This window comes from Xenopus tropicalis, chromosome 4, assembly GCF_000004195.4.
Source record: "Xenopus tropicalis strain Nigerian chromosome 4, UCB_Xtro_10.0, whole genome shotgun sequence".
Taxonomy (NCBI): Eukaryota; Metazoa; Chordata; class Amphibia; order Anura; family Pipidae; genus Xenopus; species Xenopus tropicalis.
In genome coordinates, this window is record NC_030680.2 from 49,422,596 (window position 1) to 49,443,750 (window position 21,155).

Sequence of the window (21,155 nt, forward strand, 5' to 3'; positions counted from 1 at the left end):
ATTATGCTGCTCTATGATATCAGTTTAAACTTTTCAAGAAAAATGGCACAGAGCCGTGTGTTTTCAAGTAAGTATACAGGTACAGGATATATCATCTGGAACACATGGGACCTGGGGTTTTCTGTCATTTTGGAACACCATACCTTAAGTCTGCTAAAAATCATTTAAACATTAAGTAAACCCAATAGGTTTGGTTTTGCCACCATGCTACTAATGTGGATTTATGCAGCTTAGTTAGGATCAAGTACAAGGTACTGTTTTACTATTACAGATAAAATTAAAAATCCTTTTTTAAATTGGAATTATTTATTTAAAATGGACTCTATTCTAGATGGGCATCCCATAATATACTATGCACCCTGCAAAAAGCACCACTTAAAAACTTGGGTTCATCCTGGTGACATCTCTGCCATACCTGAATGCTCACTGCATATATGCATTTGCCCTTCTGGGAAACCAGGTACAAGTATAGGACCTGTTATCCAGAATGCTCTGGACCCGGATTAGGATCCCGGATAAGGGATCTTTCCATAATTTGGATCTTCATGCCTTAAGTCTACTAAGAAATCATTTAATAATTTAAACCCAATAAGGATTGTTTTGCCTCCAATAAGGAATCATTATATCTTAGTTAGGATCAAGTACAGGTATAGGACCCATTATCCAGAATGCTCGGGACCAAGGGTATTCCGGATATGGGGTCTTTCCGTAATTTGGACCTTTATACCTTAAGTTTACTGAAACACCAATAAAACATTAATTTGTTTTGCATCCAATAAGGGTTAATTATATCTTTTAAAAAATCTGAATTACTTGATTAAAATTGAGTCTATGGGAGACAGGCCTTCCGTAATTCTGAGCTTTCTGGATAATGGGTCTCTGGATAAGGGGTCAGATACCTGTACAAGGTACTGTTTTATTACTACAGAGAAAAAGGAAATTAGAATTATTTTCTTATAATGGAGTCTATGGGAGATGACCTTTCCGTAATTCGGAACTTTCTGGATAACGGGTTTCCAGATAAGGGGTCCCATACCTGTACTAGGTAACTCCCAGAAAACCCAGTGATTTGACTGCTATGCTACAGGAAAAGCATCATAAGTTGTAGTTTATGGTCTTATGAAAACTAGGGTCTCCATTGACGGCAAAACCATTTAGTGTTGTGTCATCATCTTGAATTACATGCTGCAAACCACTTGATATTTAATAGGGCAGGAAAATTTCTACAATATAGTGCATGCATACAACTTAGACAGAATTTGTGCCTTTTTTGGTAATTAGCTAAAGAAGATATAAACAATAATGTGCACATTCTCTGAGCTGTACCTCCTCACACAGTGGGATCTTTCCATCATTTTCTCTGATCTTGTCCCACAAAGGTGAATCATGCGTCCATGCCATGCACTCCAAAATCTGTTCCTCAATGTTGTTAAGATGCTTTACCACTTCCCGGCACAGGCCTTCCTCTGCTTTAATAACAACTTCAATAACCTGCCAAGTAAATGTATTCTTGGTTCTTACTGATTATTTAGGATGCCATGGCACTGTTTTTTTTTCTCATCATAGTAACATAGTAATACGCAAGTCTAATAAGCCTAACCTTTCGTGCCTATATATAACCTGCCAAAACACTAGTTGATCAAGAGGAAGGCAAAAAAAGACCCTTTCTGAAGATTCTCCGATTTGACTCAGAGGGGGTAAAAATTCCTTTCTGACTCCAAGATGGCCAGCAGCAAAACAAATGGAAGCAAGACAGGATTATTGGTGCTAAATACAAACATAAAGGTAGACAGATACACAGACAGGTAGATGAACAAATAAACTAAGAGGGACATTTATCTACAAATGCAAAAAAAAGTAGAGAAAGTAGTCTCCCAAAAATCAAGGGATCAATGAAATTGAACCTTTCCACTTAACTACCCAAATATCAATATGGTTTTCATAACCAAAAGAACAAAAGTGTGAAAAGTACCAATAACCTACACATTTATATTGTACCGATATTATCTACAAAAGTACCTTGTAAAATTGATATGGTGCCAGCTCAAACATGACAATTATACTGGGGAAATTTCCAGGAGGCTTGTAGGAAAATACAGTGATTTCAAGGCAGCAAGACATCAAGGAGCGGTGGAAAACATCTTGTTCTAGAATACTCTGCAAATAAACAAACAAGAGCAAAGAAAATGAGCCAGTTACATCAATAAACCATGAAAAAAATTCACTGGTCTTTGGTTATCATTTAAAGGGATATTGTAATTAAAATTAACCTTGTTTTACAGTATATCCTCACCATACCCAAACTTTACATGAAATATTTTCTTGGATGTACCAGTTAAAAAGATCTCGTGAATAACAACTCATGGCACATCCTTATCGCCAGATTTGCATCCAGTCCCTCCATAGGCACAGCTCCCAGACCACTCCCTCTACTACCTAGTCACTAAAGCCTCAGCACACATGCAATAGCCTTGTACTGGGGTACCCTCTCCCAGCTCAACCACCAGATTTAGCCACATTTGTCCAGGGCAAGCAGGGAGTTTTAAATGAGAAGGAAAGGTAAAAACTAAGTAAGCTTTATCAGAAAGGTCTATGTAAATACAGCCATAAGAACTCACATAAAAGCTGCACTAAGTCCTCTATCAAAAGAAACACAGGATTTCTTGTCTCTTTTTTTGTAAACATGTTCTTTGGTATCTGACTGCCTCTCTCAAAAAAAATCTTCATTCCTGGGGCCAGAGTCTGCACAGCTCTCTGTGTGTAATCTGAGCTACCAGCCTCTAGAGCTGCAGCAGAAAGCTAGGAAGACCAATGAACTCTAGGTGGCAAATCTGTTGGCAGTAAAAATGCCAAAATGACTTTCCTTCTTTTTTAAAAAAAAAAAAAAGATAAAAAAGCTACAGATATAGGCACATTCAGGGCGGCAAACATTTAGGGGCGGCATGCCGCCCCGCCGTTCTGCTTCCATACGGAGCAGCGGGGACCTCTCCCCGCTGCTCCGTATGTGTTCATATCGGTGCCCCCACAAATGTGCATGCGTGCGCTGGGGGGGGGGTATTAGGTGGGTGAGTTGCAAATGCGCAGGGGGCGGCTGAGCGGGGTGGCCTCCGGGCGCTCGGATTTGAAATCCGGCGCTGGGCACATTGCTGCTGCTCTAGGGACGTGCCCTTGGATGCCTATACAGAAAATGCAACCCTGCACTTCCCACTGATGTAAATAGAAAGCAACTTGCAGTGGTGAACTTGGGCTTTGACTAAAATTACATTTAGCTGTGATTAAAACATCCATATACCATGGCTCTAAGGTACCCTTGGCTGCCCTACATTGACTTGAATGGGAACCATCTGACTATGCCAGTACAGGTTACCTTAAGAGTGATTGATCCTCTTCTGGTGTTTTGTAAGTACATAACTCTTAGGGGGTAATTTGTTAAATATCAGTAGTTAAATATTTTCCAATTTAACAATTTCTTTGTTGCTGTCAGGGCCATTCTCCTGCCATTCAGGAACTTTTTATCGCCCTATTTACAAAATTGGATACCTATGTAATTTGTTGAAGGATATATAAAGCTTTCGAAACAAGTTAATGTCGTTCAGAGTGCTCTTGCAAGCACTTTTGCAAATCACAATTCTTTCTTTTTAGACATTTTATGCAATCAAAAACTCCTACTATAAAAAATTTTGTAACAAAAGCACCTGCTGATCATTTTAACCGGCAGGCTACAGTCAGGAAAAAAACATTATCTCTGAGTAAATAAGGTGTGTTTTGAAGTTGTTCTGCTTAGCGTTTCTCTAGTTAGTATTAAGCAGAGCAAGATCCCTATAAAAATTTGCATGCATAACTTTCATTTTGGGGCTTTCACATGCTATGCACGTGGCCATTAAACTACCCGGTAGACACGGCATACATTTTAAAGCTTGGTACAGAAGGATTTGTGGTATAAGTTGTAAATGGAAACTTTCATGTGATTTTAATCAATTTCATTATAACTGCTAACTTTAGGAAAGTTTAGTGGTATGGAGTAGAAAGAAATATTTAACCATTACATTTTGGATTCAGGATAATGTGTTCTTTCCAAGAATATATGGCTTCCTGGGGTGAGCAGTTACCCTGTTTTCTTTAAAATGAAGCAAATGTGTTGATTTTGAAGCAGCTGATATGACAAAACTAATATGGGGTTTTTCTATTTTTGGGCCCCTACATGCCATAGGTAAACCTATTATACATCTGAGGAGCCAGCTAATGAAGGCTTCCCTTTTATTATGCCCAGTTCTAGTAATTTAGCTACTGACGCATGGGTCCCTCAGGAGGTAATTCAAAAGAGACTTGAACATGTAAAGGTAAACAAAGGTCCAGGACCGGATGGGATTCATCCCAGGGTATTAAACGAGCTGCGTGCTGTGATTGCCAAGCCTCTTCACTTAATTTTTCAGGATTTATTGAGGTCTGGCATGGTGCCGAGAGACTGGCAACGAATGTGTTGCCGTTATTTAAAAAGGGATCCCGTTCTCAGCCTGAAAACTATAGGCCTGTTAGTCTGACATCAGTAGTAGGAAAGCTTTTGGAAGGGGTAATAAGGGATAGGGTACTTGAATACATTGCAGTTCACAATACTATAAGTCTGTGCCAGCATGGTTTTATGCGTAACAGATCTTGCCAGACTAATTTAGTCGCCTTTCATGAGGAGGTGAGCAGGAACCTAGATGCTGGAGTAGCAGTTGATGTCATCTATTTGGACTTTGCTAAAGCATTTGATACTGTACCTCACAGAAGGTTAATGATCAAATTGAGGAATATTGGCCTAGAACATAATATTTGTAATTGAATAGAGAACTGGCTGAAGGATAGATTACAAAGAGTGGTGGTAAATGGAACATTTTCTAATTGGACCAGTGTGTTTAGTGGAGTACCGCAGGGGTCAGTCTTTGGTCCTTTGCTTTTTAATTTGTTTATTAATGACCTGGAGGAGGGCATAGAGAGTACTGTATCTATTTTTGCTGATGACACTAAATTGTGCAAAACTATAAATTCCATGCAGGATGCTGCCATTTTGCAGAGCGATTTGACAAAATTGGAAAACTGGTCAGCAACTGGAAAATGAGGTTCAATGTGGACAAGTGCAAAGTTATGCACTTTGGTAGAAATAATATAATGGCAAACTATCTACTGAATGGTAGTTTGTTGGGGGAATCCTTAATGGAGAAGGATCTAGGGGTTTTTGTAGATAACAAGTTGTCTAATTCCAGGCGGTGTCATTCTGTGGCTACTAAAGCAAATAAAGTGTTGTCTTGTATAAAAAAGGGCATTGACTCAAGGGATGAGAACATAATATTGGGGGGTATACATTGTTTCGGAGGGACAGGGGCAATAGAAAAGGAGGAGGGGTGTGTCTGTTCATTAAGCAGGAATTAAAAGCAAATATTAAGGAGGAAGTGATGGGGGTAACAGAGGGAGCTGAATCCTTATCGGTTGAGCTTCTCACATATAGTAAAGAATCTACCAAACTAATTGTAGGGGTATGCTATAGACCCCCTAATGTAAGCGAAGAGGAGGAGGCCCAGCTCCTGTTGCAAATAGAAAAGGCTGCTAGTTTGGGGCAAGTGATAATAATGGGGGATTTTAATTACCCTGATATTGACTGGAGCCATAGTACTGCCAGGACAGTAAATGGGAACAAGTTTATAAACTTGCTGTATGACAACTTTATGTCAAAAGTATAGCAAATGTGCAAGTGGTTGAACCCCTGGGTAATAGTGACCATAATGTTATTTCATTTGATGTTTGGTGCAGGAAACAAATTTACACGGGGGCAACAAAGACACTGAATTTTAGGAAGGCAAATTTTAGCTCCTTAAGGGCAGCGCTTCAGGGCATAGATTGGGGCATTATGTTTTCTGATAAAAACACAGAGCAGAAATGGTTGTCATTTAAAATGATATTAAATCATTACTCAATTTATTCCATTAATAAGAAAAAGTAGAAGTGTTAAGAATCACCCTATGAAGCAGAGTAGGTGGTATTCTGTTAATGCCTTTAAGAGGGGCCTGGATAAGTTTTTGAACAAGCAGAATATCCAAGGCTATTGTGATACTAATATCTACAGTTAGTATTAGTGGTTGTATTTATAGTTTATGTATGTGAATGTATATATTGGTAAGTATAGGTTGTGTGTGCTGGGTTTACTTGGATGGGTTGAACTTGATGGACTCTGGTCTTTTATCAACCCTATGTAACTATTAGGTACATTAGGCATCATCCAATAGACCTCTGGCATTCATATTTAGAATGTTTTCTCTTGTTACATAATGACGTGGCAGATCCTAATAACTGGAAGCTTTGATATGATTTTTAAAATGAACTTTCAGAAAGCATTGTAGCTGCATAGTTTGAATTTGTCAGATTGGGTTCTTAATAAAAATGTATGGTTTCTGAAGTAAACCTACCAATAGCTGAATTTTTGTTCTTGAAATTTAAAATATACCAATTTCAGGAACTTTGGTAATGTTTTTAACCAGAAATCTCCATAAAACTATACACAGCTGGTAGTAGCACATTTGGGAGACATGGCACTTTCCAAATCAGTTGTATTTTTGTGCATAATATAAATTATGTTTCTGATATACATGTCTATATAAGGGAAAATACTAAGTTAAGGTGCACCAAATGTGGTGCAGAATTATATAGAAAGAGAAAAACACATTAGTTAATCAGGGTACTTGCTGAGTAAAATATAACTTTTATTGTGCTTTAAAAAATCCACCAAAAACACCAGTAAGAACTTAATGGTATCAGGAAGTGTTAACTCAGGAAGACTTGCTTGCAGCACATCTCTATTAAATAGAATATGTGTGTATTTTATATATACATTGTGACTTGTGTATTTGTTGAGGATGTTGTGCAGTTTACATATTAGTTAGAATCAGGATGCACAGATGTAAGTTTTTAAGACATCCTATTTAGCACACAGTTGCTAAGTCTACTCTCCTTTGACCAAGATTAATTGGAAATTCAATCCCTTTTGTCCTCAACTGTATTTTCCCAAATTCCTTAGGTTAACCTGCCTCAGGAATCCATGGCCAGCTCACTAAAATTAACGTAATGGTCACTGACCAATCAGAACTAGAAACATCAACCCTATGGTCAATCTCTAGGTTAATGGCATGGGTTAATCTAGTTAGTCTGTTCCTGGAGTGAGGACAGAGATGCCTGACTCAGTGGAAGGATAAGTATAAGGGAGGCAGTGGAAATTATACGTAACATATCCACATTTATAATTATCTTTGCAAATATCAGTTATATATTGTATATAGATTTAGTGCTGTTTTGTATTTTGCATGTATGTTGTTTCTGTAGATACGTGTCAATAGCTTTTGTTAATAAATGTATATTTTTGATTTGATTTCTTTTATTAAAGAACCCTTATAACCAGGAATATTCATGTACATGTTTATATAAGAATAAATACATACACACATATATTTACATAAATATATCTTTGGGCAACAGGAAGAGCTTACTGCAAATTGAGCCCAAGCAATGTCATCAGATTATGTATTTTGCATTTTCCTTATACCAGGCTGTGTGATAATTTGCTGTATAAACAGCAAAATTATCCCATTACAACTGCATGAATACAAGCTGTTGGGAGGACCACATCAATAAGATAATGTGTTTCCTGATCCAACAGAAAAATCAAACCTGTCTCCTCAACATCTGGCTTATTTCTGGCTCACGCGGGTACTCGAGCCCGGTGCAGGTTTCTCCTAACAGGAGCACTAGCCCAGGGCATCAAGTGATTACAATCACTTGGGGTGCATAACATTTAGATAATATGATCACTATGTATAGAATCCAAAATTGTTTATAGCAATTACAAAACATTTTGATACAACTCTTAAAATTTTACCCTCCACCCCATCTTACCGACATATCTATATCACCCAATCTTTTCTTCTCCTGGTCAATGACAGATTCCAATACTTTGTAATACAGCACTTCAGCAAGGCGAAAATACTTTTTTGTGATATCTAGAGAAAAATATAAAAGGTATTTAATTTGCAATCAGAAAATTGGGACAACTGGTGGCTTATCCTATATATAATACTAAGAATTGAAAGATACATATTGACATTGAATGGAACAGAAATGCACAGAGATGCAATGCAAAGTTGTCCATATCTGACAGTTAGAAAATCTAATTGACAGTGCATGCTTTGCCCACTGTACAGTGTTGATAATTTTACCTTTGTCCCAGTATTATTACATTAATTGGTAAAGCACCAACATAATCTAAAAGGTTTATGTGTCCAAACTAACCAAAGATCTGATTTGTTAGCAGTTAGATTGAATTGATACTTATTGTATATGGCCAGCTTTAGATGTCGATAGCCCTTATGGAGTTTAAAAAAGGTCTCTATTTGCAACACTGTTTCTCCCCTATCCTTCCATTACCCATACATATTATATCTTTTCAAAAACAAAATTGTATTTATTAAAACATTTTTTTGGATAGGCAGTTATCAGAAGGCAACTACAGACTAATTTCTCTCAATGAATGGTAACAAAAGCAATCAGTTACTGACCTCTGCAGAACTGTTTTTCTGCCACACTGTCAGTATTCTCGCAAAATGTTTCTGACATTTCCTTCAGTCGCCGTAATATTGTCTTGGTGGGATCTCTGGAACATGATCTGCGTTACCATATGAAAAATAAAACAGATTGCAAAATGGACTGGCAAACTCTACATTGTCAATAAGACATTGCAACTAGTCATGCATAAGAAAACAATATACAGCTGGTTCTATATTACCACACATCTCTCACCTGAGCATTTGCAGCAGTCTCTCACTCGGAGCAGGTTTGAATCCAGTCAGAATAGTAAAAAGACGGCTAACACAGTACATGGCACTTGAAATGGGTGTTGTGCATGGGCTGCATTCTCTTATGTATTTTAAACTGGTAAGTGGTGTGGAGACCCGAAGAGATTTAAACTTAGAAAAACAAGAAAAAGGATTAATGTATTTCATTCATTGCTGGTTTCTCTGCAGGAATCAAACTTGGTGCACATTTTAAGCATACCTTGTCAAAGTTTTGCTGTAGATTATATGTTACTTTTGCCCTTTCTACAGACTCCATTCCCAGCGAGGGATTCAGGCACTGTCCTATTCTCCCAATTTCTTCCTCCACATCTTCCATGAAGACTCTTTCATCCAGATTACCAGCAGAGAGTACATAGCCTTCATAAGCCTTATTTATAGCTTTCCTACAAGCACAAGAGGAATTTAAATAAATAAGCAAACAAGTACCTTGTTGTGATCTAATGATTAATTTACTTACACACTGTCTGCAAAGTTTCCTGGATCTAAGAATCCTACAAGAGAGTCAGATTTCCCCTTTAGTATCTGTAACAGAAAAATCACAATGAAATACAAAAATATACTATTAATCTGATTAATAAACTAGAGTCAAGTGTCCTTCATGCAATGTGGTTTGAGCTTGGCCAGCATGCAACATAAATTATAAAGTACTTGGTTTAACTAGCTCTGATAATTGTTTTGTTTACAGTAATACCAAATTAAACACAGCTATCATGTTTATTTTTTAACAGTATCTGAACAGAGTCTAGAACAGTTCAACATTCAATTCAAATATTTTATTTTCTGTAAATATTCAGTAAAAATAAATATTCTAAAAAGTTGTACAACCCCTTTAAGTGTAGGGGCGAATTGTCACCCTGCGCTCAATCTGTGTGCCCTTGCCCTTAAGCAAGTAAAATGGCAATATCAATGACCAAACAAATAAGACCAGAGGATAAGAAGGTCCTACTTTATCATACATGGAGATGAAACACTATCTTAGCATTTTAACAGAGGCATTTTCCAAAGACTTGAAACCTGTTCATAAATCTGAACCACAGCTTAGATAAGTTACAATTTTAAAATACATATAAATATTGCAGCTACTATAACCTGTCACTAATTGGCCTTTATTCTGTACCTTTTTGTCAAAAAGCTTTCTTATGTAGGGCTTCCAAAAATGTTCTTTGATACCCTTGGCCTCTAGAACTAACCCATCATGGAGGCCACAGAGTGTTTCAATGATACATGGCGCTTCTAAGGGAGCTTTATACTCTCTGCTACAAAAATCTTCAGGGAGGCCTGTATAATCAAAGAAAAAATAAATAAATGGTCAAACAGCAACCCTGATTTAAACAAAAATCCATCTCTACTCCACCCAAGACTCCAGTTCCCACAATGCATAGCATGCATCTTCAAAAGTCTATTAAGTACAGAACATGCAGGGCAGATAATTTCAATAGCAATTGCAGTTACAAATAATTTCAAAACCACTGAATATTTTTATTTTATAAAAACTGCTTTATTATGCTCCTATGACCAGAAAGAAATGCTAAAAGACCAATATCACTCTTAAAGTAAAAGTTAATAAAAAGTTGTGCTTAAACACAATAACACTGTAATAAACATGCCTGTTTGGAAACATGATACTAAAGGCAATTTTTTATCAAATCTTATGTAACAAATTTGCCCAGCAGAAACGTGTTTTTGGAATTTCTTTCAAATGGTGGTTACTATGGTTCTGTAAGACAGTTAATTATCATAAAACAAACATTCTACCATAGTTGTCCCCTCCTAAATCTTACATTTTGGTGGCACATGATATGCTGGGTGAGATCAGAGTATTTGTTCTATGAGTAATACAAAATGAGTGTAAAACAGAACAGAACTTTTAATCTTTCTTTATTAGCAGCAGTACTTTCATCATAGGTTCCAATGACTCTCAGCCCTCAATAGTACTGAAATAAAATTGTTGCTAAACATGCACTTTGCAGGCAAAAACTAAGCAGATCACAAGCATATTATGGAAGCTCATGCAATATAGATAATTCTCTGTAATTTATATTGTACCTTGAAAGTTTGGGTTTAAAAGTTCTCGTCTGTTAGGGCACTGAAGGGCATTTCCATAAACAAGGTCCAAAGCACACAGTAAGAGGTGGTAAGAGTTTACCAAGTCATCACTTATCATAGGAAAGTTTCCTGTTTCAAAAATATATAAACAATAATAATAATAAAACATTTAGCAACGAAGTGTGCATTTGTATTTATTTTAGAATGTGTCCCTGCCTCCTCTGAAAATAATATACTTATTCTGCATCAAATATCTATTAGAAGGAAAAAAATGCACACGAGGATAATTTTTGTATTGTTTCGCCCAACAGCAGCCTTATGGCAAGGCCCCACAAGGCCAATTGTCAGCCTGCGGATAAGTGCAGGCTGACAATCCACCTGTACACTTGAAAAATCTTCTTATTGTGCCTGCACCTGAAAGCACTGAATCCACCCGGGTGCAGGCACAAGTAGCCGATATCTGCCAACAAACGCCAATGAAGCACAGGCATATCTACTTGCATTTGTCATGTGGTAGATTGTCCTGTAGACTTCGTTCTGTCTATAGTCACAGCAAAAAAAAAAACCAAAAAACCATGAAATGCATAGAAAATCCCACTCACCAGTTGCACAAAGGGATGAAAGAAATGTAAGACAGGGTAGCGAGGAGACCAGTGTCTAGCAGTGTATAATGGAGTGGGGTTCTCTGAGTTTTCCCCAGCCAGAGAATTATTAGGTAAAGCTTGAAGCTTGGAAGTTTTTCATCACATGGTTATAATTTTATGCAGATGTATACAATTTTGCAAGAGTTGGAGATCAAGTTTGTGCAATCTATATTGAATAAGCATTTTTTTATTGTGCATCAAATAGCCCCTGCTATAATCAGATGTACCTAATAAATATTGGTGTATTTTAAAACAAAGAAGTGTAGTTTGTGTAACTGGATGAGCAAAAACCTGATTCAGAGGTGAATTTGGTATTCAGTTGATGGCGTTTGTGTAACAGGTAAATTCACTATAATCGGAGATACTGGTTTATTTACAGTAATTAAGCCACATTGTCACATGAATGTTTTCTATATTAGGGCTCTGGCACACAAGGGAGATTAGTTGCCAATGACAAATCCCCCTTGTTGCGGGCAACTAATCTCCCTGATATGACATCCCACCAGCGATTTACATTCAAGCCGGTGGGATGTCATATCAGGGAGATTAGTCGCCCGCAACATGGGAGATTTGTCGTGGGCGACTAATCTCCCTCGTGTGCCATAGTCCTTAAAAGGTGTTAAAAAATGTAATCTTCCGTGGCAGCGCGATCCAAAGAATTCCACAAATTGCGGCGTTGCGTATGCCATCCCACCGGCGATTTACATTTTCGCCGGTGGGATGTCATATCGGGGAGATTAGTCGCCCGCAACAAGGGAGATTTGTCGCGGGCGACTAATCTCCCTCGTGTGCCAGAGTCCTTAAAAGGTGTTAAAAAATGTGATCTTCCGTGGTCATCAATGAGCTAGATTGCCATTGCCCTTAGTTTGCAGCGTGATATCTACATTGTAGTGATATGCGGGTTGAGAAAAACTCATCTCCCACCCAACCCTAAACCTACCTGACCCGGCTTCTGACCCATATTTATAGACCCGTGCCTGCAATGACATTACAAAAGAGGCAGGGCGTGGTGCACGTGCCTATAAATACAGAAACTGGAAAAGGCAGCCAGAAGTGTTAGGTTGTGCGCGGGGAGGGCCCAACCTGAACCCACCCGCGACCCACAAATGATGTGCTGAGGTCCACCCCAACCTGCCCGACCCGTGGGTATGGGGCCGGCCTGCACATCACTACTATATTGCTCTGAGATAGAAAAAAAAAAAGTGAATGGCTGCCAACCCTTGGAGTCATCTGCTGGAACTCTTTCCTTGTTGGCAGCCACTGGCCACATGTTTGCTATGCATATAAACAGGGAAGCAACTGCAGGTGGAAAAGGGCATTTGAACCAGTAAAGTTGCAGTAAAGCTGTTTTCCACCATTTTGCATTTATCTTCTGCTATCTTCCTAGTTTCTAAAAAAGAGATATTTCTGCTATAAAGAGAGCTTCAATATACTGCTGTAAGCAACTACAAAAAAAGACTATTTTGTTATTCAATTAATAGGATTACTTCTTAAAAAACATAGAACGTATAGCACATCCTTGTTTATGAACATTTAAATAATGCATAACATTTTAAGTACATTTTAAGATAACAGTGTTTATCAAAGATTGCATCTAAAAAATATATACTGTAAAGCACTGTAAAACACCAGTTTTATTTTTCTGCTAATTGCAGGCTAAGTACTTTGCTCCTATTCATTTAGTAAATGCAAGGATTACCCACCAGCTCTGCAGATCAGGAATAAACCAGCAGCAGCAGTATATCTGAAGCCAGAAGGGTGAATTTCTATGTGAAAAGCCTTGGTTCTTAGACTAGAAACTTGTCCTATGGGTCTGTGGGGTGGAGATTGCCGGGTACAGACAAGCCCAAACTTGTCTCCTGTATGTGGTTGCTATGTTAACAACCAAGCTAGCTTGCTTGCTAGATTAAAGAGACATATCACATGAATATTAAGATTGTACCAGTGCATTATACTCCTCTTAATATAGAAGGAATGTACTTAAAAAAAGTTGTGTTTCAGCAGCGGTAGCACTCAGCACACTGCACTGTAGAATGGGAATCAGCAGCTAGGCTGACTTGATATGGAACAGAAAACTGTCTTTGCTTGTGTGCCTGCAAGGCTGCGATTGGCTACTACCCTCCTAATGTGCTTTTGGCAAGTACCTTTAGGACACCCCTCATTTGAAACCGGGACCAAAAAGGATCTATAGGGAGCTCCAAAAAGGGGGCAATTTTTACAGATAGTATTAATTCATAATTTATTCATAATTGCCTAGAAGAATAGTTTTTTCATTTATCCATTATGTCTCCTTTAAAGTCATCCTAGTGGACAGTCAAATGTAAAGCATGTAATATGGACTAATCTCCCTGCAATGCCATCCTACTGACTAGAATGTAAATCGTTGGTGGGATGGTGATTAGTCGCCCACGACAACAGAGATTTGTCGCATGGTGACTAATCTCCCTGTCTGCCACTGCCCTTAGTTGCCGTGGGCGACTAATCTCCCCACAATGCCATATCACCGGCCTTAAGAGGAAACTTCGGCAAACCGCAACGCTGCTTATGCTATCCCACCGGCGGTTTACAGTCTAGCTGGTGGGATGGCATTGCGGGGAGATTAGTTGACCGCGACAACAGATTTGTCGTGGCGTGACTAATTTCCCTGTGTGTCACAGCCCTAAGGGTGAAGACACATGGAGCTACTAGTAGCAGCTACTTTCCACGGCTACTAAAATAAAAAAAGCTGATCATTTACTCATAATCGTCTCTACGTTTTAGCAGAGCTCCGTGTGTCTTCGCCCTTAGGGCCAGGGGAATTTGTCTGAATTATTTTTGCAGCATGACTTACTTATTGGGCTTTCAACAAAAATATCTAAGTTTTCACTAAAAACTGTGCACCTAAATTGCCTTTTAGCTTAGTAAATGCTAAGAATCAGCTAACTTTAGCTACTGCAACTAAAGCAAGTCAAGAAACCAGGTATCTGTGTTTGCAGAATGTGCTTACCTGTTTTTGTACAAGCAAACCTTAAAAGGACAATGAAAGGTTAATATAAATTAAGAGTAAGCCTAAAGGCATATCTAAATTCCCAGATCCCTGCTTGCTTCTCTGAGATATGGTGCTGGCAGCCTACAGCAGTGTGAAGACTACAGTGACATCACTGAAATCTCTCTGCCCTTCCTGTAGGCTGCCAGCGGCAGCCTTCCTATTCTCTGAGCATGTGTGTAATTTGATCCTGTCTGCTGTTCTGAGCTACACATGCCCACCAGCCAATCAGAAGCGGATCTGACAGAGGGGAGGGAATGAAACACATGTGCAGTATGAAGCAAGGAGGGAAAGGAAGGGAGAATACCTTTTTAGAGATGGCTGCCTGTTCTAGACAATAAGAAGTAAATGTGACTGAGTAAATATTTGATTAGGTGAGCCAAAAGTGTGGCGTTTTTACTAAACAATAGGAGGACTATTGGGCAGTATGCTTTTTAAATTTTGATTTGCATTCTCCTTTAAGGCACAGCTCTTCATACTCCTTTCCAAGTGCTGTTTTCTCTGTGTTAGAGTTAAAATCTTTACCATATATGATAGTCTCCTAAACAAGCTTATCCAGGGCACATGCTAAACTTACCCCTAAGCTTCTAAAACACACAGAGAATGTATAACTACCATATACTAATTTAACTTAGAACACATTCCTTCATCCACTCTACACTATCCCATTAGTTACTGTTCCTGTTCTCATTTGCAGTCACGACAATCCAGCACTTATACTGGTGTTGCATCTTTTTTTCTTCCAACTCTCTTTTCTGAGCACTTACTTGGCTTCCAGTTAGGTAGCTTATAAAAATATGATATCTTTTCTCCACTTTTTATAGCTCTACTGCCCTGTAACACTAACTCCACCCCCTTTCCTAGCCTCACCTATAAAATACACAAGGGGTGTTTTGACTGCACATGTGGTTAATTTGTTTGTAATCAGACTGAACAAATCTCAAGCAGCACAATAATATTAACACCAATGAATTTGTGTCAACATTTGTGTAAGAATAATTCCTAAGTATACTTACCTTTAGTATGAATGAACAGCACCCAGCAAAACTGGTATACTTCAGACACTGTACAGGGCTGCCGTCTAAAAAGCAAGTAGAGAGTTAAAAGAAAGAATGTTAATCATTTACTATTTTAACATCATATCAATGGACAAGTAACTCCAAACAGCAAAAACAAAAAAAATTGAAATTACATACTATCTATTCTGTAAAGTAATTAAAGAATAAGTCCTCCACTGTGACGATAGATTGATCGATCCTAGCCCGACTCCTTCCTATACAGAAGGAAGGCTAGGCTTGATCAATCGATCGTCACATAGTGGATGCTGCTCCTTCCTTCGCCCGTATCGCCTTATTTCAAATGACCGGTAGCCAAGTTTTAGCAGGTATTTTCTAAAAGCATTCAAAATACTAAGTGGTTTGCAGGATAGGGCAATTATTGGTGCAGGGTAGATAGCTTTTTTTTAAAAAATTTTTAGTGTTACTTTCCCTTTAACAAGCACAGGAACACCCAATAACTGCTCCAACAGGATCAATACTTAATATCTCAACATTAATAATACAACATGATCTTTGTGTGTGCACATCTGTACATGTTATAGAAGAACAGTGAAATGGTTTAAAGGACATGTAAAGCCAACATTTTCCTACAATCTATAAAGTTAGGCACATCTCCCCTACCCATATGGCATAATTTATACTGTATAAATTATATATTGTATAAAAGGCCTGCTTGGATTGGGCTGGGTTAAGCTGAGCTCAGGAGAGCTAGAGCAGAGTTTCTATGGGAACCAGCGATGCCATTTCTTCATAGGCTGCTAGACTGAAGGGCATATTTAGTAATCTGTGCTGAGAAGAACTGAGCATGACCCGTAGCCAACAGCTAAAATAAATTCCAGAGGGAGGGGGCCAAGTGGGTTAGAGAAGGAATCCAAAGTGACTTAGGGGATGTAGCAGCCTTACTAATGATAAGGAATAAATTCTGTGTGTGGAGATTACCCACAGGTCTGGATAGATTTGGTTCTCAAGCTAGTCTTAGTTACTACTACCATGGCCTTGAAGACAGGGCCACCTGTTTGGCTGCAAGAGCAGTTCTTTGTTTTCTGTGCTGTGAAGAGATATCTCTGTGCTCTCCCACTAGAAACACCTATACTAATATGTTCTTATGTCGCATGCTCACATGTCACAAAGTCTATAAAAACAGGTCAAAGGGCACAGATTGGCCTGATTATAGGACAGACGGCTCAAGAGTGCTGCCACAATATCTAACCAATACCATAAGTACCTCAGGGTCCAGGACTTGAGGGAAGGGGCACCAAAGTAGGTAGCCTATTTCTGGAACAAGACTCCACTCGATATCCCAAGAGTCCAGAACTTGAGAGAAGAAGGAATACAAAGTTTGAAGAAAGGCCCTAAACTCACTAAGGCAGATAGCCTATTCCAGATTAAGACTCTAGTTGGACTAGAGCCTCCTGCCCTACAGGAAAGGAACCTGTATATCAGAGGTCCAGGACCTTCGATGGCTCACCTGTAGAGGTGATGGCAGAGCCACATTGGCACGGCTTACCACAGGGTTAGGCCATGAGATATTCTTTCCAACAGAGGGAACATGAAAAAATAACATAGATGTGCAAGGAAAACCAGTGCCATATATAACTAATTTGTAACCCTTTCTTTTCATCCCTCCATCTCCTTCCTATAAAAACTTCCCAAATTCTTTCGAAAATTCTGTATAAGTTTAAATGAGGACATTTTGTCTGCTTGTTTAGCATACTGTGGTGATAAGACATACACCATATAATTTTTTTTTTATAGGAAACAACATTATTTGATATTAAGTGTTGTGTGACAATGCAAAGTAAGTGTATAAAGGATGCTTGAAAGAGTTTAGTACAGTTGCTGGATTTCTGACATTTTTTTGTTGTATGTATAGCATATGGTACTGGCAGACTTTATATAATTGAAGGAAGGAAGGGTAAATTGAGAAATGTATCAGGACATTCTTGATAAGAAACTGCTGCCATCTACCAAGATGCTGAAGGTGAAATGAGGGTGGACATTTCAGCAAGACAATGATCCCAAACACACAGCCAAGAAAACTCATCTGCTTTTAGAGAAAGAAAATAAAACTGCTAGAATGGCCCAGTTAATCACCCGACTTCATTTGAAAATCTATGTAAAGAACTGAAGATTTGAGTTCATAGAAGAGGCCCCCGGAACCTTCAAGATTTGAAGGCAGTTTGTGTGGAAGAATGGTGCAAAAATTCACATGAGTAATGCATGCGGCTAGTTTCTCCATACAGGAGGCATCTTAAAGCTGTCATTACTAACAAAGGCTTTTCTACTAAGTATTAAATACATTTCAGTAAGCATGGTCAATACTTATTCCCTGGGTCATTCCACTTTACTACACATAAATTAATTTATGGATTTATGTTGGTTTGAAAAACCCAACATACTGTTCTTCGACTTCAGCTTATTCTTCCGCTTTTTAAGCTTCTTATTCTTAGTGCCCCCCATTTTGTAAACGCTACTCCTCCTACAGTTTTAGGGGTACAACACTCAGACTCTCCACACTTCTTTGTCCCAAAGCGGATCAGGTTGCTTGTGCTTTTCTAAGTGATCTCGCCCCGCATCTTTTTGTGGTGCAACTCCAAACACCCAGCAACATTTGTTGGATGACCCAAATCTCACCCATTGACTATCATGGGGAAATTTATAACCCTGCCAATCTTAAAGCTTTGAATCACATAGTCATGGGGTCAGCCTGAAAGAAAATATGATATTTGTTAGATGCCCAAAAGTGGGTGGAGCTACGAACAGCAAATCGGATTTTACCTTTAAACTTTCAATGGAGGAAATTCAACCTGCTGCCATTCTCACAGTAATAACACCAGGGTCCCCAAACTTTGCAGAGTTAGGCACCGGGTAACTGCAGTTCAAGATTAGAAAAAGTGGGCAGAGCCACCAGAAGCCAATCAGATTCAACCTGCTGCCATTCTTACAATATTAACACCAGGGTACCCAAACTTATCACAGTTGGTCACTATGGGACTGCAGTTTTAGGTTTGAAAAATGTCATGGTTTATATTTATATTGATGCCATTATTTAAGTATTAATTCTAGTGTTGTTAAACTTTGTTAAAGGACAATGAAAGGTTAATATAAATTAAAAGTAAGTCTAAAGGCCATGGGCGTCCGCAGAAAATTTTCCAAGGGGGGGCAAGTAAGCTAGCATCATCCTGCAACAGATAAATATATATATATATATAAATATATATATATATATTTTTTTTTTTTTTGCAGGATGATACTGGGGAGGCTAAATATGGCCCATACACAGACTGACCTACAGCTAATGTGACACTTAGTGGATTCGCTGCTGACGTAAAAAGTTAACCTCCCAACTACCTCTTGCCGTTCCCACTGACTCCCAGGGATACTGTACAAAAGTGCGGGTGGGGGTGCTTTTTTTTTACCCTAAAATGTTTAGTATTAGTAGTAAAAGTATTCATACGCGCACTTCTGTTAGGGGATCTGCAAACATTTGTGTTTGTGATCAGTTAGCTTAAAGGGGTAGTTCGCATTCGAATTCACTTTTATTTTTAATGGTTTTTCAGTTATTTAGCTTTTTGTTCAGCAGCTCTCCATTTGGTATTTCAGCAGCTATCTGGTTGCTAGGGTCTTATTTACCCTAGCAACCAGGTAGTGATTTAAACAAGAGATGGGAATATGAATAGTTAAGGGGCCTACTTGGAAAAATAAGTAATACAAAATTATAATAATAATAAAATTGTAGCCTCACAGAGCAATATTTTTTGGCCCCCATTTGAAATCTGTATAGAGGCAGAAGAGAAAGGCAAATTATTCAAAAAAATTAATTAGGAAGACCAATTGCAAAGTTGCTAGGAATAGGCCATTTTATAACATACTAAAGGTTAACTTAAAAGTGAACCACCCCTTTAGATGTGTTTATGTTAGTTTTATAGCAAGAAAGGCAGTGGGTACTGACTCCCCATTATATACAGTGAGACGCAGTCCGTATTTACAAACCCAGCACATTATATACAGTGAGGAGCAGTGGGTACAGATGGCAGATATTCAGGCCCTGGCACTATAACACTGGCACTGATACACAACATTGGCCCCACTGTAACTTACTATAAATGAACAAAACAATGACAAAAAAAAAAAAAAAATAGTAAGTGCAAAAAACAACAACACATATATAAACACACAATGAGCTTTTTCAGAGGGAAAGAGTTAACTTACCCTCCATGTGTTAGGGTAGGGGATAGATTATAAATTATTATAGATGTCAGGCAAAAAACAATTTAACGTCAGCTAGTGATTCTTTAGAACTGTATAGTACCTGTGGGATGAAAACTGCAGCAAAAGTTGAGAGTTGGTTCTTAGGTAAAGTTACAGGGGCAGATTCTTCTTTTCAGTCTTTATTTCTGTTTCCAGTTTGCAAAATCTCCCGATCCCTGTGTGCATCTCTGCTCTGATTGGTCAATTTTACTGTCTGTCAAGGAAGCTGTGCTCTGATTGGAGAATCCACAAGAAGAAAGATCCAATCGGAGCACAGCAAAAACGGGCTTGAGGGCACAGTGCAGAAACGGAGTAAGGTTTTTGGTTTTTTTGCTACTTTTCCAGGGGGGGGCAAGTGCCCCCTCTTGCCCCCTTCTGTGGACGCCCATGCTAAAGGCATTCTAAGTACTGCATATCTAAATTCCCAGATTCCTGCTTGCTTCTCTGAGATATGGTGCTGGCAGCCTACAGCAGTGTGAAGACTACAGTGACATCACTGAAATATCTCTGTCCTTCCTATTCTCTGAGCATGTGTGTAACTTGATCCTGTCTCCTGTTCTGAGCTACACATGCCCACCAGCCAATCAGAAGCGGCTCTGACAGAGGAGGGGGGGAGGGAATGAAACACATGTGCAGTATGAAGCAAGGAGGGAAAGGAAGGGAGAATACCTTTTTAGAGATGGCTGCCTGTTCTAGAAAATGTGAAGTAAGTGTGACTGAGTAAATATTTGATTAGGGGAGCCAAAAGTGTGGCGTTTTTACTAAACAATAGGAGGACTATTAGGCAGTATGCTTTTTAAATTTTGACTTGCATTCTCCTTTAAGTTTAAGTAACTAAGTTAGTCACTGGGTATTTGCTGTTCAAAGTTATAAAAATTGAAAAAACTTCCCTTTCTAGTTTGTTTTGTATTTGTGGATTACTTGGGTTGTTACCGACATCTGGTGTAAATTTCATGTCAATAGCCCCATTGGAAATATTTACTGAGAAAAATGTTGACGTAACTTAATTTTCCTTGCTGTATATGAATTACCTTTCCCTATTTTATTCCACCTTTAACTGTAATATAATCACAGCCGTTTACAGCAAAAAACATATTGTTAATAACCCCTATGTTAAAGAAAACATTGTATAAACGAATCAGAAATGCATGCTACTAATAAACTATACATTTAAAGGAGACATTTTATATAACGTTCGATGCAGAAAGAAAGATGTTTTGAAAGAATTTTACCTCCTAAAACTGTCATTACA

General features: G+C 38.4%; 1 protein-coding gene across 2 annotated transcripts in view; it reads right to left on the bottom strand.

The window, feature by feature from the left end:
- Nucleotides 1–21,155, bottom strand: part of rbl2 (retinoblastoma-like 2) — a 52,938-nt gene that overhangs the window by 12,222 nt on the left and 19,561 nt on the right. Inside the window, exons 4-13 of one of the 2 annotated variants that reach the window (XM_002937323.5) lie at nt 15,611–15,675; nt 10,926–11,054; nt 9,997–10,157; nt 9,337–9,401; nt 9,079–9,262; nt 8,824–8,990; nt 8,583–8,689; nt 7,924–8,027; nt 2,020–2,157; nt 1,327–1,491 (exon numbers count right to left, since the gene is read on the bottom strand). In XM_002937323.5, the coding sequence (XP_002937369.2) occupies nt 1,327–1,491; nt 2,020–2,157; nt 7,924–8,027; nt 8,583–8,689; nt 8,824–8,990; nt 9,079–9,262; nt 9,337–9,401; nt 9,997–10,157; nt 10,926–11,054; nt 15,611–15,675 (1,285 nt within the window). Of the gene's footprint in view, nt 1–1,326; nt 1,492–2,019; nt 2,158–7,923; nt 8,028–8,582; nt 8,690–8,823; nt 8,991–9,078; nt 9,263–9,336; nt 9,402–9,996; nt 10,158–10,925; nt 11,055–13,272; nt 13,462–15,610; nt 15,676–21,155 lie in introns of those variants that run through there. The other variant, XM_012962209.3, reaches the window with a different exon arrangement.